This window comes from Urocitellus parryii, chromosome 8, assembly GCF_045843805.1.
Source record: "Urocitellus parryii isolate mUroPar1 chromosome 8, mUroPar1.hap1, whole genome shotgun sequence".
Classification (NCBI taxonomy): domain Eukaryota; kingdom Metazoa; phylum Chordata; class Mammalia; order Rodentia; family Sciuridae; genus Urocitellus; species Urocitellus parryii.
The window spans coordinates 45,194,295-45,220,556 of NC_135538.1; the positions used below are offsets into that span (position 1 = coordinate 45,194,295).

The following is a 26,262-nucleotide window of genomic DNA, read 5'->3' on the forward strand; positions in this document are numbered from 1 at the left end:
TGAAAAGAGTATATTCTTTTATTGGGTTTTGTCCGTACATGTTGTTCTCAATAATAAAATTCAATAAATTTAATTCCTTAATCATAAAAACTTGCTGTACACATTATTTACATGTTGCGCCAAAGTCTACAGCCATACAAAACATCACAAGGATTTAATTGACTCTATGCATGGTACCATCACAGGAGGGAGCTAATTAAGTAATATACATTCAAAGATTAAATTATAAGATAGCACAGTGTATTTGGCACTGCTCATTAATATGACATCTTCTCAGAGACAGGCATTCTAAAGCTGTTGTCACAATATACCAGAATTTGCTATTCACATTAAAACCAGCTTTTAAACTTTATAACAGAACCAATTAGTTTTAAGAAGCAAAGCACAACCAGAATTGGGAATGGAATTCAAACTCTCCAACTTCTTGCTATGTTACAAGCTGCCATCCATATAGTAGCTTTAATTTGGTAATTTTTTCCATTGTGGGGAGTGTTGAGAAAAACTGAAAGAAAATAACTTCAATACATATAAAGACACATTTTTCTTTCTAGCTATCAATTCTTGTGGGGGGAGTGCAAAGGGAGCCCTGAAGATGGAGAACTTGTGATAATTTTGGCAGGAATGATAGAATGACCAATGTTATTCAAATTGTAGATTGTACAAGAAGTCAAACTCATTTGAGGAGGTCCTGGAATGTCTATATCCAAATTCAGAACCTTTAGCAACATGTTTCAAGTATTTCTTCCTAGACTCAGGTGATGGGCTATAGATTTATTTTGTTGTACAAACACTATTATGAAATAGGAGAAAAGTATAAAAATTCAATATTAACTCTTTAGGTATCTGAGCTATATACCCAATGGGTAATCTATTTGACTAATTTCATTTTAACAAACATTACAACCCTTCACTTCAACTGGGGCAATTAATTTAATTCATTAAAGCTGAATATACTCCAGAATGGTTATAAATAACATATCTATAGTATTTGTAAAAGGCAAAAATTGTCTTAAGTTAGCCAAAAACAAAAACAGAGACTCTTAATGAAACATGGATCACAGCACAGAGAAACAAATGAAAAAGTCTCCCGTAAATTTTAGATATGCTGTAGTTTCACGCAAAACTTTTGGTAATAAATTAAGACTTTGAAAAAGGTTGAATAAAGAACTATGAAGTGCAAAGGAATGTCAATGAACCAAAATTTAGTTTAATCATTTTTATTTCAAGTGTATTTTTAAAATCATAAATGGGGTTTTATAATCCAAAGTTGAAACATTTATTCTTCATTACTTTAGAATCTGACAAGCATTTCTAGACCATGCTTTCCAAATTCAGTCTTCTTTGCTGTTTTTCAGACTTCTGAGACCTAGTATTTACACTACTTCATTCTAAAAGTACAATTTTAGATAACTACTGTACACTTGTTGTAAGAGAGTTTTCTGAAAACAGTCCATCAAATATAAAGTATGGTTTCTGTCCAAGGATCAGCAGTGAGGGGAAAATTTCAAACATCTTTCAAGAAATCATTTATTCATTTAAAAATACAGAACCAATGAGTTCTCTGTCATAAAAGAGAACATATAAAATTAATCTAAATTATTTTTGTAGACTTTGGTAATATTTTTCCCCACACACAGGTCTCAATCCTACTTATTTTTTTATGCAAAGTCACCACTGGAATTTACTGGAAAAGAAAAAAAAAATCCCAGGTGTTATTTCAAAGATGAATAGGTTACTACTAAGGAAAAGAGCTGCCCTGATAATTTCTCTCAAATGCTCATTTTAAATAAAAATAGTTACTGGAAATATTTTTTAAACCAACTTTGGGTACTATGCAGCATACTACTCATTACACAAAATAGGAAATCAAAACTTTTCTTTTCTAAGAAATTTTCCATCTTTACTTTTAAGATTACAACTTATTCAACTTTTTTCCATTTTGATTGCCTAATTCAACATTTAAATTTTTTAAATTCTGCATTTCAGTGTAGCAAGAGTTCTTTTCAAATGTTCTTCACAACACAGAACACAGACACCAGAGCAACATTCTCAAGTCACATTGTTTAACTACAATGAAGTAAGAAATGAACGTGGACGGATATCTCAAGGTAGATATTCTCTCTCCTCTGAAGAGGAGCAAGCTTTTAACAAGTGAGCAACACAGAACTCCACTCCCCTGCGACTCCCTCAAACTGAGAATACCTTCATTTAATAATATATTATTTTTAAAAATTAAAGTTTGGTCACTAGGAAAGAGTCAACAAAAATTATTCCCTTCTCCCCAAACAACCCAAACAGTTCTAATCACTCTCTCCCTCTACTCCCCACAAAAACAGGGAAGTAGTAGGGGCCCAAAGCTTTATATCTGAAATCTTGGCTCCTATAACATTGCGATATGCTCAAAGTTGTAGGTCTATATATTTCATTATCCAATACTTCCCCCATTTATAAGTTTAATTCCATACACACACACAACACACACACACACACACACACACACACACACACACCCCCCGCCATACACTCACTCTCAAGTAAGACACTTTTTTGTGTTTGTTGATAAATTATGAGGAATATGAACTAGGTGTGCACAGGGTTTCATAGGTGCTTTGTAAACATCAGAGTCACTTGGGTCCTTTTCTCCAAAAGCCTGAAATCAAATTATGCAACCAGGGATCACTACTTTCCCAGACGCTGTTCACAGGCTGCATATTGACGAAGGGCAGAGAAAAAGTCCTCATAACTGATGTTTAGGTGGGAAGGCAAAGAGCTGTAAAGAAAGCACAAGAGGAAAAAAAAAAAGGGCAATTAGATGATAAACTGTAATTTGGTGGGGGAAACAAAGGATAACAATGAAAATGAGGTTAAGGACAGAAGAAAATAAATCATAAGCAGAATATGTTAAACCATCTCTACTAAAAGACTGCTAAACTTATTGTAAAACAGAAGAGAAAAGCAACTATATTAAGTTAGCTTCATAAGTGGTTAAAGCAAAACCTAGATTAACATAAAGCTGGAGATCTATGTGTATAAAGATCTCACTCGAATCCACTTGTAGTACTCATCAGAGTGAAGCCATACTATGTGAACAGTTTATAAAGCCAGGCTTAATGTTGAGCAGAGCATCACAACGCCCCACATGATGATATATTATATGGTGAATAAACAAAAAATGAATATTTAATTTAACTCTATCACTTTCAACTGCTCAAGGAGATACTTATAGTGTGAAAATGAGCATTTTAAAGACAAGAGTAAACATACAACCAGAGGGTTCCCCTTTAATTATTTTAAAATAATTTTCAACAATTAACATGAAAAAAAATCTCTATTTATACAACTTTAAAATGAGATTTGGAAATGCCAAATGGTAGCAGAATCAAATACACAGTCAGATTCAGAATTTAATGGTTACATGTAACACATACACACAAACACATAGAGTGCACAAACTTGTCAGAGGAGAACTCTTGCCCTGACCTTATGGTTCCTTTTAGCCATGTTTTTTCCCTCTGACAACAGAAATTCTGAACCAAGTCACCCATTTTCTTCATATTTCCAATCATTTCTTCATAACATCAAATAATATCTCTGGGTAACATCTGTTATCAATCTTATATCTTCATCTTCTACTTAAATGATATCCTCAAAAGACACATTTAATGGCATTCTTGCTAAAGCTGGTTTCAAACATCCTCCTCAAACTCCACACTTTCCAAAGTCTGCCTCAGTTTACACTTCTCATCAACACTCTGTCTCCTGTTAACTTTTCATGAAGCACTGAGAGTCACTACCCGTCAGTGCTTCAGAAGCTGTCTATGTCCCATTTTGCTCTATCAAGGATCAAATCTTCTACTTTTCCATCATTAAGGTATCTTCCCTGCCATCATTATGCTCGGTCTGATGGAGAATCGACAGAGAACAAGCCTCAACATAACAAGAGAGAGCCTGTGACAGATGTATGGAAATAATAGGTCCAATGGAAGAGTTTGTATAAGAATCTGTTCTCCATTATCAGATTTAAATCCCCACCTCTACCTTAAAATGTCCATTTGACAAATTTCATTTTAAGTTAAAACAGAAGTTTTAACTTTCCAAAACCACATATAAAGCTGAATAGCCAAAATTCAAACCAAGATCTATCCTATCTGCTCTAAAACATTTTCTTCCCTCCAGACCACTCAACTATCACTACTGCCATTCTTAAAGTCTACCTAAAAGGCACCTGAAATGAATGACTTGGAAAATCCCTGGAGAAAACCAAATAAAACACATATATGCTCACCCTAAGGACACCCAGTTTGGAGACCTAGGTTCTTATCCACTTTGTTACAAACTTGAAAAATGTCTCTTCCCCATTTTTTTCACCTGTAGAATGAGGAGGTAGGACTAGATGATCTACAGTCCTTTCCTACTTTACCATATCACATGAACCCTGTGCCTCTTTATTTGATACTTTTTTCTTTCCTGCCCCCAAGCTTGCATTTCTGAGGACCTTTGGTACACTTTGGAGAGCTTCTCTATTCTTATACTCAAAACTACTTCCTAGGTACTGACGATCCCAAATGAAAAGATGTTCATATCTTTAGTCTTGACTTCAATCACCAAAAAAAAAATTACACCTTTTACTACTAAGTGTTTCCACGTAAACAGACTGGCTTCAAAATAATCCACATCTTCCTTTCAAAAATCAGTGCTCCCTTTATTTTCTGGTTTCCTCTCAATAACACTTCAATACACATCATCACTTCGGTTTTACCAAGTAGAAACCATTTCCTTTCTTCTCTCACATTTACCATAATTAGAGAAGTGCTAGGTCTGTGATCACACTTGGTAAATATTTCTCTTGGTAGTATCTGATCCTTCTAAGATCAGGAATTTAAATACATTTTAATGCTACCAAGTGTCTCCTTTATTCTAAAGCTGGAGTCAGCAATAACAGCCTTGGAGCCAGCACCTGATTTTATTTATAAAAAAAAAAATATATAAAGATTTTTCAGAATATAGCCATTCCCAGTTGTTCAAGTATAGTCTGTGGTTGCTTGGCTGTAGTAGATGAGTTAAGTCATTAGAATAGTGAAGGAGAGTTGCAAGAGGCTAACTGGCTTGAAAAAGCCTAAAATATTTACTATACGACACTTTTCAGAAAAAGTTTGCCAAACCATGTACTAAATAAACAATTTCATTTTCTTCACTATATTCTTCTCTTAAATTACAGCTGTGGCCTCTTCACTTGTCTTTATATTCCATGTTTCCCAAACCCAATTTGCTCTAATATACACCTGCCAAACAAAATCTTCTAAAACCACCATTCCCATATTAGTCACAGGTTCAACTATTTCTAAGTCTCTGTCTACAATTATATACATTCCTTATGTTGGTATTTAAAGCCTTCCAACCTTTGACACCCCTAGACTATTTAATTTAATTTCATACTACTGCCTAATACTCTGTTCTGGTGGGGCCAGTTATATTTCTTTAAAATGTGCCTCAGATTTTCTTTTGTTTCTATTCCTATCATCTACATGTCCCACTTTATTCTAAATACAAACATTATATCCATTTTATATAACCTGGATAAGTCATGTTTTCTGTAGAATCAACAACTCAGGCCCACAGAGATATTGCTCCCTCCTGATCTCCTACTCAATGTCAATATCAAACATGTATAAAACAATATTTTCTCTTAGGTCTAACTTATTTATTTATATGGGTATTTACTTAGCCACTGGTAATGTGAAGTACCTGAGGTAAAGAATGTAGTAACATAATTTTTTGGAAATTCCACCAGATATAGTACTGGGCTCAAGAAAACAAGTGCTGGACTGAATCAAAACAAAGTTATTACACTAATTACTTACACAATCTCAGTCAATCTGATTTGCCAGGGAAGAAAGCCTAATGTGCTGTCCACAGGACCAAACTTCAATACTAAATCAGGATCAGGGTAACCATTTGAACCTTGGAAATAAAGATACACACATGAAATTAACATGCATAGCTTACCAAAACAATGACCAAGGATAAAATCTGCTAAATAAACTGATATATCCATTTTCTTCAGAAGCTTTACCTGTGTTTCTATCTGTATGTTTTCCCCTCACATCACTCTTGAATATAATTTAATATTTATGTTCATTCCAAATGTAGAAATTTTCTCAAAAGTCCATTTAACTGGATTTCTTGATAAGGAAAGTAACCCAGTTCTCACCCTAAACCCAATAAGTACCCCACCCTCACCAACACCAACTTCCTCTATCTTTTAAGACTTAATTTAGGTATTCACTTGGCATCCTGGGAAAGATACTCCTCCTCTTAGGGCAATATTGATCTTGTGGCCCAACTGTTGATTTGGGCCACAAGATCAGTGCTTTCAATGTTCCCTAGAGCCTAAGCAACCTCACAGGGGAAAGAGAGACTACTCCAGCCTCAACAAATACATGAACATTCTTTTTCTATATTATGAACTGGTTTTCATATGAGACCTGTCTTTTCAGGGGGGCAGAGGTAGATAAGGAAGTTTCAACTGCTTCAAAATAAAGTTTAAAAGAGTCACTGGTATAGCAGATAAGATACTATAATCTGAGGGACTCAGGTTCTAACAGTTCCCCATACCCTCAGCTCACTTGCTTGCCACACAGTATCCTAGAGCTTGACCATTTTCAAGCAAGAAGATTGGATTAGGCAGTAATACTGAAGAATTAGGCAGATATTGAGGTATTGTTTCAATGACAAATTCCCTTTAAAGTTCATGGTGGTAGAGCAAACAGACTAAGCAGAACTCCTCAACCATCTAAAAAGCAATCCTCTTTAGTTTAAAAAAAAAAAAAAGAAAAGTCAAACAATACTCCCGAAGAGGATTCCAAATCCTCTCCATAAAAAATAAGTATTAAATTAGACAAAACCTGTCCTTCAAAAGCATTGGATACTGGCTAAAGGGGAAAAAAAAAAATCATTCTTTAAAAAAAAGTGTGTGTGTGTGTGTGTGTGTGTGTTTCTTAAAGCCAGGCAGGAAATCAGCTAGAACTCCAGGTAAGAATGGCAGAAGTCTATGGCCTTCTTACCTGGGATTGTTCCCAATCCCCCACAACTCTATACCCAATCAATTGCAGAGAACTATAACTTTTCTAGCACAGGGCTGATGGCAAAATCAGTAGATTTGCTTCTTATAGCAAAAAAAAAAAAAAAGAAAGAAAGAAAAAAAAGACTAAATTCAGAACTGAAAGTTGTAGCCAGGAGGAAGAGAATGGTAATAATCCATATTTGCCAGCTACACGCTGGAGACTCAAAGGGGAAGGAATAAGGAAAGTTCATATCTTTATTGGCCTGAGGCTGAAGACTCCTTGGCCAAAAATTTAACAGGAAGATCCTGGAAATAAGATCTCAGATAAAATCTCATACTTCTACAGCTGACCGGGAAACTATTTACACAGGAGAGAGTCAGGGAGAGAGGGCAGGGCAGGAAGTGAAAGGTAAAGGTGAAGGAGACTTAAAAATGTTCTCAATTTTTTTCCAATTCCACACAGAAATCACCTAAGCCTTACAAACTTAAGGTGTCTGAGCATCTGTGTGCAAATCACTGAATTACCACTCAACTATGCAGATACAGGAAGCCAGACCAAAAAAACCACAAGCAAATAAAAAAAAACACATGCACACACAAAAATAAAACAACAACAGAACCAAACAGAGACGGTCGTTGTCATCTTGATGGACAATATAATCTTATATTTAGAAAATTCCAAGTCTCTACAGAAAGAGCTGCTATCAAGATTAAGTAAATTTTAGCAAGACTGTCAGATATAAAATAAATATTTTTAAAAACCTTCTATTTACAAGTATTATCAATAATCTGAAAATAAAGTTAAGAAAATAATTCCATTAACAATTGCATCAAAAGGAATAAAATACTTAGGAATAAATTTAACAAAAGAAATTGAGTGGCTGGGGTTGTGGCTCAGTGGTTGAGCCTCACCTAGTATGTAGTGAGGCACTGGGTTCGATTCTCAGCGCCACATAAAAATAAATAAATAATTAATTAAAGAGAAGTTGGAATTCTAAAGCCTGAAATTATACAGCTCTGAGAGAAAAATTAGGACCCAAATAGAGAGAGAAACTATGTTTATGGATTGGAAGACTCAGTATCTTTAAGACAACAATTTTCCTCAAATTGAGGGACAGATTCAACTTAACCCCAAATCCCAGCAGAGTCTTTCTTTGAAATTGAAAAATTGACCTTAAAATTTACATTTAAATGCAAAGGACCCCAAATAGCCAAAAAACAATTAAATAACTAGGACCTTTAACCTCATACTGTTAACACAGGTTAAGACAAAATGGATTATAGACCTAAATATAATCACAAAATCTCTAAAACATCTAGAAGAAAACACAAGAAAAAATAATTGTGACTTTGGGTAAGGCAAAGATCTCTTAAATATGATACCAAATACACAATCCATAAAAGAAAAAAACCTGGTAAACCGGAGTTTGTAAAAATAAAAAACTTAAAAAGTTAAGAAAATGAAAAAGTAAGCCATGGACTAGGAGAAAGTATTTGTAAGTGTACCTATCTTATCACTGATAAAAGACATGTATCCAGAATATATATACTCTTAAAACTCAATAATAACACAAACAACCTGTTAAAAATAGGCAAAACATTGGAACAGACATTTCACCAAAGAAGATAAAGCACGAAAAATGTTCAACATCATTAGTCATTATAAAGATGTGAATTAAAACCAGACGGAATACTATTATACACACACTAGACTGGCCAAAATACATTTAAGATGTTTTTAGCAAGGATTTGGAGAGATTAGAACCTTCTACCTTGCTGGTAGGGATGTAAAACATAGTCTATTTGGAAAGCAGTTTGGCAGTTTCCTAAAAAAATTAAACATGGCTGGGGATGTGGCTCAAGCGGTAGCGTACTCGCCTGGCATACGCAGGGCGCTGGGTTCGATCCTCAACACCACATAAAAATAAAATAAAGATATTTAAAAAAAAAAGAAACAGAAATACCTTTTTTTAAAAAAATTAAACATTCACTCACCACATATAGCAACTCCACTGTTAGGTATCTACTCAAGAGAGAAGAAAACATGTCCACACAAAGACATATATGCCAATAGTCACATGATTATTAAAAAACTGAAAATAAGCAAATATACATAAACTAATGAATGGATAAACAAATGTGGTATTATCCATAAAATAGAATTACTATTCAACAATAAAAAGTAATGAGCTATAAATGCAAGCAACATGGATGAACCTCAAAAATATTAGGCTGAGTACATAAGCAATAAAGACTATACATTATATGATGGCTTTTCTATAACAGTTCTAGAAAACACAACGCTATGTCAGAAAGCAAACCAGTGGTTGCCTGGTTTGGGAAGTAGAAGTAGAAATTGAATACAGTTACAAGGGAACTTTTGGGCATGACAGTATTCAGAGTATTTGTTTCTGTCATATTAATTAGGTAAGGACAGCATACATACTCTTTTGTTATAAGTTTACAATACCTGAAGGCAACACCTGGGTTCAACACGTTAGCACTTTCCCAAGGGCAACCAACCTAAAGACCACCTGTTTGGCCAAGGACAACTTTAAGGATGTACTCATAAATTACTGCCTGCTTGGACCTGACAAAGTCCAAGAAACAGTCAATATCCCAGTAATCTCTAACCATAGTGCCTCTACAATGGTCCACTTCTCAGTGAGCCCAACTATAGTTACACAATCACAAACAACCATAAGAATAAAGGCAACAAGTGGAAAGTCAAAGTAGGAAGTTAGAGCAAGAGAACAGAGGGGGACTGTACTCAATGATGGCCATGTCAAAGTAGAAGAAACAAAGAATGAGGAGTTACTGAGTTAGAAAATGGATACTTAGTAAGGTAAACGGATACTAAATGTGAATAAATAAAAAATAAAAGCCCTGATACCATATGGCTATAGAACCTATGAATGGACATGTACTTATTAGAAAGATTGCCTTTCTAGTTAGAAGGATCAGGATGTTAAAGCAAAAAGTTCTTAGAGTAGCTCAATAAGGAATAAGCAACCAAAGGCATTTACACACATTGTGGAAAGACATATACATAGAGTTATATTTTGGTATAATACGAAAAACATAGTGGTTTATTTGGTACAGAAAAAATACTTAAAAAAAAGTAATCATGGATGATGGTAAGATTATATTCTTGGGATTACCTTGTAAAAAGTTATTAAGTTCAAACTAAAAAAGTGGTGGGGGGGGGCAGTCAGGAGGCTGAGGCAGGAGGATGGCAAGTTCAGAGTCAGCCTCAGCAACCTAGCAAGGTCCTAAGCAACTTAACAAGATACTAATCAAAATAAAAAACAAAATGGGCTGGGGATGTGGCTCAGTGGTTAAGCACTCCTAGATTCAATCCCCCATGCCAAAAAGAAAATTAAAAGAAAGAAAGAAAAGAAAGGGGGAAAAGTAAATAGAAGTCCTATTTCTCAGAATATTCATTAGTATAAAAAAGACTCAAAAGTCCTTTTCTTTATCAAAAAGTTCTCATGTAAGTGAGCTGACTACCAATTTTATTCTTTCAAAACCATTTCACATGTCCATCCTTTAAATTTAATAGAGTATAAAAACAAATATCAGGCTATATACTATGAAAGGAACCTAAATACTTCCTTTCATAATATATACTTGTGGTACAAAATTAAAGACATACTTACTAAGTAAACTGTCTAACGTATCTACATCCAAATCTGTAGATCTCTTTTGCTGCTGGGCTACTAACTGGCAAAAGTCCTGAGCAGCTCTCACAATATCTGCTTTTCCATCTTCTGGGGACAGCACCTTCACTGCCAAATGGCAATTTAAAACTGGAGGAAAAAACAAATAAGATATTTTAAAAACATACTCTTCCAGATTTATTTCAAAATCAGTTTTATGAATAGTAAGTTCAGAACAAAATAGAGTTCTTATAGTAAGAATCATTAATGCCCTAAAATTTCAACATTTTTTTTTTAAAGAGAGAGTGAGAGAGAGAGAGAGAGAGAGAGAGAGAGAATTTTTAATATTTATTTTTTTAGTTCTCGGCGGACACAACATCTTTGTTGGTATGTGGTGCTGAGGATCGAACCCGGGCCGCACGCATGCCAGGCGAGCGCGCTACCGCTTGAGCCACATCCCCAGCCCCTAAAATTTCAACATTAAAACATACTTGGCTATTCTCTGAAAAGATCAATGCACTCAAAATAATGTCTATGTATATATTTATTATACTGTCTTATCTTCCAGTTGCTTAGAATGACTTTGTACTGTGCATAAATTTTCTATAAAATAGGAATTTTACTCATATAAAACCCCATATATAATCATAGTAGTAATTACAAAATAGAAGAGTGAAAATTGTAGGAAAAAACTGTGTTTCAATGAACTATGTGTGCATTATCAATAGCACACACCTTATCTGATTCCCTAAGAGCTACTTTTCAACTGACAGAATTCTGTTAACTGATAACAATATAAAATCTTTATCTATAGAAAAGCAAAGTTTTTCTAGTCTGATATAGTTTCCATGGTCTTTCCTCCCACCCCAAGAAAAGCCAGTTTTCCTGTGTTTACATATTCATTTACTGATCTAAAAACACTCTTTGGATTGTCTATTGAATAATATGTCTGATTCACTAAGATCTCTAGCACATGTTCACTTTTTAGTATCTATAAACTGTTTTTATCTTTTATTGAAAATCATTTTTTAAAACTACAAAGAGGGAAAGTCTCAATCTGATGATTAAAGATGCCAACAATAAAGACTAACAGAGCAAAAATCAATGAAAAATGAATGTCAGACTTTGCTTTGAAACATAAACATACATCTTCATGTGTTACATATTCAATTTTACACTCATGCTTACCTTGATCATCTTTGTCATTACTATTTGCAAACCCCAGTGAGTATTTGGAACAATCTAGGCCTAGAAGTTCCTGCTGTTGTTTTAAAATTTCATCCATCAATCTGGAATTATTTCTTTTGAAAATACCTTAAAGAAAAAAAGAAAAAGCATGCAAATCATAACTAGGTTCATTTATCTTCTTCAGTGATTAATGGATGCTTGTCAAAAGAATACTAAATCCAGAACTGAACAAATCTGAAATAAAACAAAAAGAATTAATCCTAAATCAGAATCTATAAGGAAAACATGATGAGATTTGTTAATATAAATGTCTGGCTTCAGTCTTAAGTCAGAAAAAAAAAAAAAAAAAAAAGCTATGTGAACAGGACAGAAATTTAGACCTTGAAAGGAATTTTAAAAGCTCATTTATTTGAAACATTTACAGATTAAAAAAAAAAAAAAAAACAATGTCCTTAAAAAGCTTGTCTAAGAATTTACTTATTCCTGATTTCCAACCTTTCATTATTTTCTCTGCACATTTACTATTTATATTAAATACTACTAGCTCCATTTCAATTTGATTTTTTAACCTTAAGAGGAACTTAGATGAATTATGTAAAAAGTAAAGAATAGACAAAAGTAATAAAATCAAAATTTAATAAACTCGAAAAAAGCACAGAAATAAACTATATAAAACAGTTTTTGTTCCTCCAACTACACACAAAAAAATTTACCATCAGGTCACTGAGAAAGACAAAGGAACAATGTGACATACATTTAATGTAAATGTAATATACAGCTCCACCTTAAAACATAAGTTTCTGATTATTTTTGAAGAGGCAGTTTTCTAGTTAACACTGCTTTTTTGATCTTTATTAAGTGGTCTACTTTATATACTCTCAGGCCTGATGGTAGTTAGTAGTAATGGTAAGTAGTTAAAGTAGCAGTAAAGATTAGCTGGGAGAGAGAAGCGAGAACTCTGTGTGTGTGTGTGTGTGTGTGTGTGTCTCCCCCCCCCCCCCATGGGTGGAGAGACAGACAGGTAGAAGAATCTGCTGCACACTTCAAAGTGGTAGTATATGTGTGGCAGCAGTTATAAAAGCAATCTCTTTGGGTGGAATAAGGCTTTATAAAAGAAACAAGCCTTAGGCCAGCTGAACTCAAGAAAGGTAAAGAGGAAAAAAATGGAGAGGACATTAGAAGAGGCAAATCTTTTTTATTTTTTTATTTATTCTTTAATTACATGACAGTGGAATGCATTACAACTCTTATTACACATATAGAGCACAATTTTTCATATCTCTGGTTGTATACACAGTATATTCACACCAATTCGTGTCTTTATAACTTACTTTGGATAATAATGATCATCGCATTCCACCATCATAGAAGGGGAAAATCTTTAAGAAAAAGCACTGTTTGGAATGTTCAAAAGACAGACAAATGCTGCTGATGCAAAGGGTAAGAGAGAAGGGGCAAGAGGATAGTTCTAATTTATATTTCATATTGCCTACCAGACAGGTAACAGATAATTTGTAAGCAATGTGGAAATGTGTAGAAATTTATACCTTTAAGGAAATTTTCCTAGCATTAATCATAGGCAGGCAGCAGACTACTACAGGTTGAGGCAATGGAAAGAAGGACTCACCACAAAGAACTGAGAGGACATGGTACATGGCTTACAGAGGAACGTACAACATTCCAAGTCTTTTATCCTAGGTTGCAGAAAATGATATATTTTTTAAAAATGAGCAAATTCTACAAAAAAACTGGGTAAAAGGAAAAAAATTCAGTTTTAGATAGTAAATAACAGAATATTTAGGTGGTGTTAACAATAAAAGTGATGAGACAGAAGTACTTTACCTGTATATACAAGAACTATACAGGTAAAGGATCCTATCTGTTTTTCTTCTGAGGCCTAACACAGTGCCTGGGGCACGGAGCAAAAACTCAACAAATAAATGTCTTCTTAAAGAAGAGAGGTCATCTTCAATCTTGGCACAATCCAACTTCAGTATCTTCAATGGCTCCTAAAATGACTAGTGTATTAATAACAAACAGCTCAGCTCAACCACAGCATTCCAGCCTGTGTATCGACAATTGGTGGAGGCAAATAATTCATGTTTATGAAACAAGTCAAAATATTTCTTTGTAGTACTGTATCCCAGCAAGCAAGAACTGCCTTATGTTTCTCAAAAAATAGATGGAGTGACTCTAACCCCTATCCTTTAACTTCCCGAATCACATACCTGTAAAATTCTGTTTCTTCACACGCCTGCTGAAATGTCACCTCCCTTAAGAGCCCATCCCAATACCCTATTTAGATGTGTCCCATTTTATTCCACCCTCCACATTTTATTCAAACGCCTTGAAAACAAATACTATTATTTTTAAAACAGCAATATCTTAACCAACCACACCATCATCAGGAACTAACTATATTCTTACTTGTGAACTTGCGTTCCTCTCATCTATTCCTTTAAGGGAACTTCCATTTAACAGAAGTTCAATGTTTACTTTATAAATGGAATTATCAATGCATAAGACGCCATCAAAAGGGACATGCCATTGAATGGAAATTTTTTTTGTTTGTTTCCAGGAACCTCTCACAATAAAAGCAGACACTTCCTTATTGCACACAGGCAGGAACTCTGTTAAAAAGACTATAACAGAGACACAGTTACAAAATATCTTTTATAAAGAAGATTTTCATAAGGTTATTTTAAACAGAACTTTTGTCTTGGTGATCCAGATGAAGAGATGAAACTAAAGTAAACTAAAAAGTATAGTTTCAGGCCTGAAGGTAGAGCTCAGTAGTAGAGTGCTTGCCTCCTACACTTGAATCCTGGTTTTGATCTCCAACACCACAAAGTAGTTAAATACATGCAGTCTCTGCTATGTTCTTAGATGAAATAGATTATAGAAAGATGATTCCCAATATTTCATAGCTTGACTCCCATCAAGAAATCTGATTACTCTATGGTAGTTATTTTACCCACAAATAATAATATCAACTTACAGTTTTCTTTAGGATTCAAAGGCAATACACACATATGCATACCTCACAAGATATACAAGAACTGCAAAAAGATATAAGGGAGGCTTTGATTGAAATCAGAAATTTCTATAGCGATAACATAGTATATGTAGATTCTTTTTCTCATATAATTCATTCTGTTTGCCTTCCAGAATTTAAAGTCAAAATGATGGTATAAATGTAAACAAATTATCGCAAAAGTAATTTTATACAAACAGAAGTTAAGATCATACTCATTCAAAAATAAGTGATTTAAGGAAAAAGCATTTAAACATTCTCAAGTTTTTGAGAAAACTATTATTTTACAGAATTATATAGTATTGAGCTTCAAGAATAATATTATTGTATCCTTTTACAGATGAAGAATAGATGCAGAATGGTCAAGCAATGGTCCTGAAGTGACATAAGAATTTGTCCTGACTTTAATTACTATTCAGTTCAGTAACTATTTTTAACTCTGACAAATGAACAATATTATTAAACAATTTTGCTAAATTTTAATTTCCTCTCTTTAAAAAGTCAAATACTGTCAAGTAAAAATGATCCTTTTTAGAAATAATTAATATCTTTTGAAAAAGGTAGAATTTCAGCTCTATTCCCCACCCCCCAATAGCTCTTTCATAAAAGGCTTTTGAGGTTTTACAGGGCAAACAAAATATGTATTTTGAATTCTTTAAGAGTGATCTGAGAATCTAAAGTAAGTCTTTGCAATAATGCTTTAAGGAATTTCACATTATGTTCACATATGGAAACTATATCATCTCATATTCTGCAACTATATCTCATGAAGACTCAATTTCCAAAAAACAAACAATATAAAATATATAGAGAAAAGGTACATGAAAGTCATTTTTTAAAACAAAATGCAAAAAAATCTCCAATTTCCATAAAAGAGGGAAATATTATGCTAGGAAAGCTACACCCATTAAGACTATAATGTTTTTGGTATTTTCTGAGAAACATTAGCTATGCACTTTAAGGACCAAATGTAGGCTTCTAATAGTCAAAGAAACATCTGTTTTAAATTCTAGTATTAAAAACTATAAAAAGGAAGTTTAGACAATAGGAGAACTGCACAATTTCAATAGTTTGAAGTGTCCCTAACTTTCCATCATAAGACAACTATTCACTTTTTTAATATTCACTAGTTCTTGTCCACATGCACAAGGTATACATGATGTACCCGGTATACAAGATTATGCAACTTTGTAACCTGTTCTTTTCACTTCTATACCATATATACTTCCTTGGTGACAGACTCATATTTATTTTTAACACTGCATTATTTAAAAAAAAAAAAAAAGGACTTTGCTGATGTTGCTCAATTCTTAAAATACAGTAATCAGTACTTCAAGGGCCAGGGATACAACTTAGCGGTAGAATACTCCCTAGCATGTGTGAAGCACTAGCTTTGATCCTCAGCACCAAAATAAAACAGTACTTCACCAACTGATTACTATTATAGAAATAACTGAATATTCTCACAGAATTCAGAATTTATCTTATTTAAGGAAAAGAAATATATCATTATGAGCAATACATAAATAGAGAGGTATATAATTCAAGACAACAGACATTAAGTGGTTATAACATTAAGGCGCATGTGGGTCTGGGTAATTAATTTATAAGCATTCTAAGTACAATGTGAAGTTATTGCAGTGATCTATTTAGAGTTTTGAGTGATGTTATCAAAAACAGATTAACTTTGCTAGTGGATGAAGAATAGATTATTCAGGGGCCAGAGTATAAATGAAGAGCAAGGGTCTACTTCAGGAATACAAGTGAAAGATGATTGCAACCTAAACTTAAGACAACTGCAAAGGAGAACAAAACAAGTGGTAGATTTGGCATATACTCCAGAAGGATGGCCAAGGTGGCCTATTTATTGATAGATTACAAGTAGAACATGAAGTCAGAGAACTCACACAAAATGATATCTAAGCTTTTAGCCTGCGGAACTGGATGGAAGTAGTATTTTGTGGGATGAGGAAAATATGAGGGGGGAGGTCTGGAACAAAATTTAAGAGTATTGTTTTAAACAGGTTAGGTAGTTGAGGAGCCTAATAAAATAAAAGTGATTTTACAAAGAAGTTGGATATACAAGTTAGGAACTGTGGAAGAAATCAGGGCTGGAGATACAAAACTGCATGTCAGCACACAGATGATAATTAAAATCACGAGACTGGAAAGTTTATCTGGGACAGTGGTCAGATAACTTCCTGCTATAGGAGCAGTCATACCTTTTCACTCAGGGCTGTTTTCAGGCTACACTGGCCCAGCTAAGCAAAAAAGCAACAACATACATACAGCTTAAAACTCTACAAGACATTTAGAAGTGAAACAAAGGAAGAAAAGCCAGACATAAAATTCAGAAAGAACAAGTAGTGAAATAGGAAGAAATCTAAGCACATGTGGTTATCTTGTCAGGAGCAAAAAATGTTTTAAAGGAGAATAAAATTAAATATGATGGATCTACCTATTAGATTATACTCTTCTTTCAGACACCTTATTAAAATCTTTTCAAGTTTCTGTGGCACGAACTCTTCCAGCAAAGCAGCCTGAAGTGATCTGTAAAAATGGTTCCCTACTCTCATCTCAGAAAACCCTAAAAAAACATGCAAATCAAGATGCTCAAATCTTTATGTTCACTTTAAGAACACCCATGAAAATGCCCAGACCGTCAAAGGTACAGGTATCTGAAAAGTCCCAAATATCTGAAAGATGTCACTTTAAAGAAACAATGCATTCCATTCCACAATGAAGTTGGGAGTTGTGTCCAGTGGTGCTAGACACAAGGTTGGTGACCCAAAAAGAGTGTTGTATTTCTGCTGCACATGCTTAGAAATGCAGAAAGAAATGTTGAACATAAAGGTTTAGATGTAGATTCTCTAGTCATTGAACATATCCAGATACACCTCAAGATGCGACACCATACTTACAGAGTTCATGGTCAGATTAACCCATACATGAGTTTTCCCTGCCACACTGAGATGATCCTCAATGAAAACAAACAAATTGCTCCTACACCAAAAGAGGAGGTGCACAAAAGAAAGATATTCCAGAAGAAACTGAGGAAACAAAAACTTATCACAAGGCACAGGAATAAATCCAACATAAGATAAAAGTTAAAAAAAAAAAAAAAGAGAGAGAAAATGACAATTTGGAATTATTTACAGATTTCCATAGATGGTCTGCCCTTAAACCCAAACAAGTACTAGGTAATGGACATGACATTCCTTTTTTTTTAAATTAAGGCAACCAAGTAACAAGGAGTTTAAAGAAGTAGGCAGTTACAAATCTTGTCTGTACTCCTTAAGTACTGACTCTTAAAATTTATGTGAAATGTAGGATCTATTCTCTAAAGTGAGACTCTAAAAATACACATTGAGCCAGGTGCAGTGGCACACGCCTGTAATCCCAGTGGCTCAGGAGGCTGGGGCAGGAGAATTGTGAGTTGAAAGCTAGACACAGAAAAAGTGAGGCGCTAAGCAACTCGGTGAGACCCTGTCTCTAAATAAAATATAAAATAGGGCTGAGGACGTGGCTCATAAAAATAAAAATACACATCGAATATGTCTTAAATATGAAATCAGAATTTTTTCTGTTGTTCATGCCTGTTATGATTTGGATATGTGGCATCCCCCAAAAGCTCATGCGTGAGACAACGCAATAAATTTCGGGTGAAAGATTAGATTATGAAAGTTGTGACCTATGAGTTGATATGGATTAACTGGATGATAACTGTAACTTTGGGGTGTGGCTAAAGGAGGCAGGTCACTGGGGCTTGCCTTTGGGCTATGTTTTGTCCCTAGTTAGTGGACTCTCCCTGCTTCCTTGTTACCATGTTCTGCCCCGTCCTCCTCTGTCATGCCCTTCTGCCACGATGTTCTTTCTCACCTCAGGTCCACAGCTACGGAGTATGCAGACTATGGAATGAACTTCTGAAACCCTGAGTCAAAATAAACTTTTGTTTTTATTAGGTTTTTTGAATACAGTGACAGATCTTTTAAGAAATATCTACAAGTATTTACAAGGACAAAGGAAGGAAGAAAAGTAAGATCATAAACACCGGGGGAAAAATTGTCCTGGCTATCAAGCATCTCACCAGCTATAGAAGTAAAGCAACACTTATATATAAACAAATACCCATTCTTCAGTCAATTGCTTTTTTTTTTTTTAATTAGACACCTAAATAAGTGACCTAGGGGTTACCCTCATTTAATTTCTCTTACAACCCAACTGTAACACTACTACAGGGGACTCTTCAGAGAAGAAAACATACACTTATGACATAATTATTTAAAATGAAAAAAACTATTAATAATTTATATAACTAGTCATAACCACATAAATCCTAGAAGCCATTTAACTATTTTATTTCAAGAGAACTTCTAGACAACCTCACAGAACAGCAATCACACTGGAATCAGTGTGCTGTAGCAAGGGAACAGATATGTATAATAGTGGAACAGTATGACGATAGAACGAGTACTGGATTTTAAGTCTAGGCACATCAGCAAAGGTGATAAATAACATGAACAAGCCATGTGGATTTCTCAGCTTCTAGCTGCACATTTTTTTTTTTTTTTGCACATTTATTTTTATTGTTGTTTACCAATCATTGAACCCAGGGCCTACCACATGTAAGGCATGTGCTCTAGTTAGCTACATTCCCAGCTCAGGCTGCACATTTTAAAAATAAAAAATCTTCACAGACTGTGCTTATCTGATAAATTAATAGTTCAATATAGAGCAAGAGCTCTATAAAATTAAACTGAGTTGATTTAAAAAGTGTATCCTATGACTCAGGAGGAACTTATATATTGGTGGTATTAAGAGAGCTCTATTTTGACTTAATAATTTCTTTAATAAGTAATTTCTATCACTTGTAGATAAGTACCACTTCACCAGGGCTTTAAGATGATCCAACATAATTAGTATAAAAAATGACTATTGTGGTCAGAGTCTCTTACTGGAAATCAATACAAAAGTACAAAAGCTTTTGAGCGAGGCCTGGTAGTACATGCTTGCAATTCCAGTGTCCCGGAGGCTGAGACAGGAGGATCTCCAGTTCAAAGCCAGCCTCAGCAACAGCAATTCAGTGAGACCCTATCGCTAATAAAATACAAAACTGGGCTGGGGACGTGGCTCAGTGGTTGAGTGCCCCTGCATTCAATACCCAGCCCCCCCCCCCACACACACACACACAAAAGCTTTTGAATAAAATCTGGTTCAAACTCTAGAACTGCTAATAGCTGAACACAGGTCTTGTCTTTTTAATTCTCAGGTTCTTGATTTATAAAACAGCTAAAGATTTGCTGAATTCTTATGTAGAAAGCAATGACTTACTTCATGTCGTTTCAATTTATAATAAATAACACTAAGTCCACTCTAAACTAACCTCACTTATAAAAAAGAACATGATGAATAATCTTATATAAGACAAGTTGCAGAGTACCCTTTGATCACTGTTGATTTAATGATACAAATAACTTGATTAAAACAGAAATGTCCTGGCCCTACTATCTTCATTCAGTCTGAACAGTAAATATTTTCAATCAGTATTTCTTAGAAGCATCCCCAATTACTCATTCACAAATGTTTTGAAAAAGGCTGACCTACAGCAAGGTTACCAACATGACACCAATACAGCCAGGCAATCAACAAGTTCTAACACTTAAGATAACAAAATATAATTAGATAACTTGAAGTTAGGTATACTTGAAGTAAGACACAGGCAAGCATAACACCCCTAAGGCTCAAACAGCAAAAGCCACTTAAGGCACAGTCATGCCCCAAATACTGGTTTTTGAAGCCGAGTTATAATAATTTCTTAAGTTATAATCATGTAAATAAAATACCAATCTTCTTACTAGAATTCTGAGCTCAAAAAATTCCTGATCAGATCTAAGAAAACTCCAGTTTTAAGTAGATGAAAGAAATACCAGCAGAAATTACTATAATCAAGAAATACTGCATAGCGTAGTATAGCAATACAGCCACATCAATGTTTACAGCAGTATAATTCACTAGCCAAATTGTGGAACCAGCCCCAGATGCCCATCAATAGATGAATGGGTTAAGAAGATGAAGTATATATACACAATGAAGTTTTACTCAGCCTTAAAGAAGAATGAAATCATTCTGGTAAATAGATGGAAATGGAGAACATCATGCTAAGTGAAATAAGCCAGACTCAGAAAATCAGGAGTTGAATGTTTTCTCTCATATGCAGAAGCTAGAGCAAAATAAGGGCAAAACGGTGGGGGATCGGATATCATGAAGATATAGAGAAAATCAGTGGAGAAGATGATCTAGGAGGAGGAAAGAGGGATGGAAAAGGTGAGGAAAAGCTAAATAAATTTGACAAAATCATACTATGTGCATATATAAACATACCACAGGAAATCCTAGCTCTATGTACATGTAAAAAGCACTGTTCAAAAACAACTAAATAAACACAATAAAGGAAGATCAGTAGAGGAAGGAGAATGGGGAAGGGGAGGGAGAGAAGAGGAGGAATGGGGACTGAAATGGAGTAAATCAAATTCCATGCATGTATGACTCTGTTGAAATGAACACAACTGCTATGTACTATTCTGATACAAAAACAAATAAAAACAACACATTCTTGCTAAAAAATGTGAAAAAAAGAAAAAGAAATAGGGCAGGTAGCCAGGCATGGTGTTGCAGGCCTGTAATCCCAGCTACTCAGGAGACTGAAGCAGAAGGATTACAAATTTCAGTCCAGCCTGAACAACTTAGACCCTGTTTCAAAATAAAACTGGTTGGGGATGTAACTCATTGGTAAAGCATCCCTGGGTTCAATCCCTAGTATGAAGAAAAGGAGAGAGATATGGAAAAAAAGATTAATTACAGAGAAAATAAAAAACAAAAAGATCAAGCTGGGTGTGTAGCTCAGTGGTAGAGGGCTTGCTTAACATGCAGAAAGTCCAGGTTTGATACCCCCAGTTCAAAAAAAAAAGGGGGGGGGCTTTTTTATAACATCAAGCCAAGTTAAATATCAAAATGGGAGGTTTTTGTCTAAAGATTAATTATAACTTACAACCTACATAATTAGAATGAATACTTGTTTAAGTACAAATATTTGGATAAAGGGATATAGGACAGGAAAAAATAAAGGTGGTAAGCTTGTTTCTAAAATGGCTGCTATCAATCCTGTCAACTCCCCACCTTTCTGCTTAAGCCACTTTTCAACTGAGAACTGAAATCCTTTTCTCCATTTCCTTAATTCAAGGCAGATGCATGACTTTCATTTCCCAAGCTCAGTCATAAGAAGTCTTACAGCTTTGGTCTTGGACTCAGTCTCTGGGAACACTTGATCCAGAGGAAGTCCACTACTTTGTTAGAAGTCTGATTAGCCTGAGGCCACTATAAAATGAGGAAGCTAAAACCAGCCTTATGAAACAACCATATAAAGACAGAGCAACCTGCTCTCATCTATACCAGTCATGACAAACCATGCATCAGGCATGAAAAAAAATCCTTTATGTGCCAACTTGTCTGCAATTGTACTATGAGTGACTATAGAAAACTGACCAATTGAGCTGCATCAACACATGAACTGTTTTAAAAAGTTATACTTCTGGGCAGAGTTTTACAAAGCAACAGATAACAGAACAGTTGTCCAATCCTTCATCTTATAATAACTTTCACTAATTTCACAAACTACCATTTACTAATCCCAACATTCCATTCAATGTTATTGCTACTGGGAATGATGCCTTTGGGGAACTCCTATTTACACATACTCAAAGAACACTGCACTTTCAAGCTAATCCAAATTCTACCTATTTTTGCTAGGTCCAGCTCAAATGTTATTTCCTTTTCTTTCCAGGACATATGGGGACTAATGCTGCTCCCCAAGGAATTCTCCCTTTTCTCTAAAGTCTCTTCTCACTTAACATTTATATATTAGCTTGTATTAATTTTTTAGATATCTCTCCTTGAGTGTAAACTTAAGAGCATCATTTCTTCTACTCCTTGTATTACAGTACAGTATTCAATAACATAACACTTATGAGTATGTTAATAGGATTTTTAAAAGTTAAATATTTACCAAGATACAGGTTTAACAAACATTTCATGGAAAAAAAACTGAATAAAGCTTAAATATCTATACTTCCCTGAAAAAGCCCAGTTTTTCTTACATATTCATGATTTGCTCCACCTCTTTTTAGATTTATACTCAAGTCACTGTGGCTTTCCCTGGCCACACTATTTAGAATGGCACCCCTTTCTACATTACTGACTTTCAACACTCCTATTTCTGCCCCACTTCTCTGCTTTATTTTTCCTCCTTGCACTTGCAATACCAAATGTTTTATATTAATTATAATGCACTAAATATTTTATACAAATTGACAAGACTCCTACAAAATCTAAGGTTCTATGAGCCAGGAATTTTTGTCTATTTTGTTCATTTCTTCATGCCCATGCCTGGAAGACTATCTAGTACTTAGATACCCAACTGTAAACTGTTGAATGAATTAATCAAAATTGATAAATTGAAGGTCTCTTAATCAAGCAGTGAAACTGTCCTCTTCTCTTTAAATAATAATAATAATAAAACCTGCTTTTAGAGTAGGACACAAAATTCTCTAATCTTTAAACCTCCATTTAGTTCTCAGCTAAAATGTGGTTCAATTTGACTTCTTCCTTTTCATTACCAATCATTTTGCTTTTAGCCAGTATGACACAAGATATGTATGAATCACATCAGAAATTCAATAACAGGAATTGCCGGAACAAGGAAGTGTGGCAATATTATAACCTGAGCTAGGATATAGTCACAAAGTCAAACAATTTAGCTATATATTTTCCTCCCCTATAGGAAGATAAAGGTACTTGATTTTAAAAGAATCACTTGGATATAAGTCAATCCAGCATATTGCTCAATGTCTTTAATTTCTCTTTCTTTAAAAAAAAAAAAAAAAAAAAAAGAGTGAGAGAGGAGAGAGGAAGACTTTTTAATATTTATTTTCTAGTTCTCGGCGGACACAACATCTTTGTTGGTATGTGGTGCTGAGGATCGAACCCGGGCCGCACGCATGCCAGGCGAGCGCGCTACCGCTTGAGCCACATCCCCAGCTCCTTTAATTTCCTTTTCTAATTCACTTTATTTTATTAACCAGACAATATGGATTACATTGGTTTAGGCAAGGATTGTCTCATCTCCTGACAATCTCTACTGGTCTGCTGAGTTTTGTTTTGTTTTTTTCAGCAAGTTCTCTAATGTCTGTCTCTGGCTATATTAAACCTTACCCTATAGGGCAAATCATCATTGGATGATGATAGGATACTGAATCATATTCCTTGCTGACAGCAAGGAAGATGATAGGGCAGTCAGAGATTACTACTTATCCTGAAGAAACCCTGCACTTAAATCTACCTATATGACGAAGATTTAAAAGTAAAAATCAAGTTGTAGCTTCTTTAGAGCACACAGGTATTCTATGTTATTGAACAGAGAATAAAACATTCGTTTTCTTTCCTTCTTACCAGTACTCCCAAACCATCATCTTTCTCATTAACCCATTAAGTCCCAAATTTTCAATTTTGTGAACACTTTATTTAAAATAGGTTGGAAATCATAACCTAAAGCTTATATATCCTTTATGTATTTTTTTTCAAATGCTCTAATCAGTCTTCTGTTACTTTTCTCAAAAGAATAGACCTCTATAAACATAATCATTATTTCAAAGTGACCATAAGTGGTATACTTGTTGCTCATTTGAAGTTTTCATGCATTTTTAACATTTGGGACAATGGGACAAAATGAGTTAAAATACCAAAGCAGTCAGAACTTGATTAAAACCCAAACCTGACATTTAGAGCCCTCCTCAACCTTATCAATTAGATATTTTCCAATAGCCTGATCAAATCCCATCTCCTCTGTATGCAACTCTCAAGTTCCTCCACTCAGAATCTCTCCTCTCTTCTCATAGTAGTTACTTTACTCAAAAAATGCCCCATGTCACTTACGTATGTACCTTTCTCCCCAAGCCTGAGAATCCATGAAATTAAAGGCAAGATTCCAAGGAATGTCTGGCACAGTGTTTTGGGCTTGTTTTTACGCAATAAGTGTTGAATTTCTGTACTTATAAAAATTGCCTGTGTTGAATTTCATTCTCTCAATCAAAACTTATGGAGGGACAATCCTATCAAGTACTGTCCTGGTCACTGAGGACCAAGAATCATACAGGATCCCAGGCTTCCAAACACAGAAGGGAACCACTGTCCTTTGTATCTACTCAATCTCTATCACAATTTTTCATAAGACTGGGTCAACTGATATCTGGCCCCTACCACTCCCATTTCCAGCACTTACCACAAAGCCTGACTGCAATTAAGAGCAGTGCCTCAAAACTCTTTGGGAAACAAGTGAAGTGTAACCAAAGGGTAACTGGCTAAAATTCCAATTTCCCCTGTACTACCTTTGTGACCTTGGATAAATCAGTTAATGTTTTTGAACTTCAACTCCCTCTTTTGTGAAACAAAGGTAAACAAATCTATCTTACTAGGATATTGTAAATAATGACACATTTTTTAAAGTATTAACTTACTGAATCGAATCCAGTGACTTAATAGGTGTTCAATAAAGCTCCCTTCCTCGAAAGCTCTGTCACTGTGATTTGCACAGAAGGGCCGGGAGAGCGACCGTGTGCGCGTACCCTGGGCACACCTGCCAAATACGCGGTGCTGCACAGCGATGTCTCTGGCAGCCCACCCACCACCATGCCTCACCTTGGTGGTCGTAGACGCTAATGTAGGAGATCCCCACAGCCATACACCACACCACGATGCTCGCGATGTCCGAGAAGCTGGGCTCCTGCTCCTCCGCGGTGATCACCAGGCCCATATGTACAGGTAGCTTCTCCAGGGAACGGCCGTCCGCGCGCCAGCGCAGCCGGGGGTGGGCGGCGGCCGGACCCGGCCCCCCGCGCGGGAGCCGGTGGTGACGGCGGTTCCTGCCTACTGCCGGGGGCTTGTGGAGCGCAAAGCCGAGCGGCGCTAGGACCGCGGCGGAGGCGGCACGGTAGCAGCGCCTCCAGATCCAGTTCCAGGTGCCGAACCGAACGCGGAGCCAGGAGGTGAGCGTGCGGTGCAGGCAGAGCAGCGCGTGTAGCACCCGCCACACCAGCTCGTACAGCCCCGTCATACTCTTGTGGCGCTCGGGCGCCCACCTCTCCCTCCCACCCACACCCGCGGCGTGATGGCTTTTTATCCTCCCCTGCTGCCGTCGCGGGCCATCACTCCGCGTCCCCCCACCCCCCGCGCCCGAACCCCTTTCCACTGCCAACACTTCACCTCGC

At 35.5% G+C, this 26,262-nt stretch overlaps 1 protein-coding gene across 3 annotated transcripts; it reads right to left on the reverse strand.

Annotated features, from left to right (window-relative positions):
• Positions 1-26,262, reverse strand: Nus1 (NUS1 dehydrodolichyl diphosphate synthase subunit). 3 transcript variants are annotated; one of them, XR_013344135.1, is made up of 6 exons: positions 25,694-26,262; positions 11,911-12,036; positions 10,723-10,872; positions 8,942-8,970; positions 5,862-5,961; positions 2,687-2,770 (listed from the first exon to the last, which is right to left on the reverse strand). XR_013344135.1 is itself a non-coding variant. In XM_077801659.1 (5 exons), the coding sequence occupies exons 1-5, from the start codon at positions 26,106-26,108 to the stop codon at positions 2,680-2,682; spliced, it is 882 nt and encodes a 293-aa protein (XP_077657785.1). In that variant the 5' UTR covers positions 26,109-26,262; the 3' UTR covers positions 1-2,679. The 3 variants fall into 3 exon arrangements, 2 of the variants coding, with proteins under 2 accessions (XP_077657785.1, XP_077657786.1); XM_077801659.1 differs by lacking the exon at positions 8,942-8,970 and having other exon boundaries at positions 1-2,770; XM_077801660.1 differs by lacking the exons at positions 8,942-8,970; positions 11,911-12,036 and having other exon boundaries at positions 1-2,770.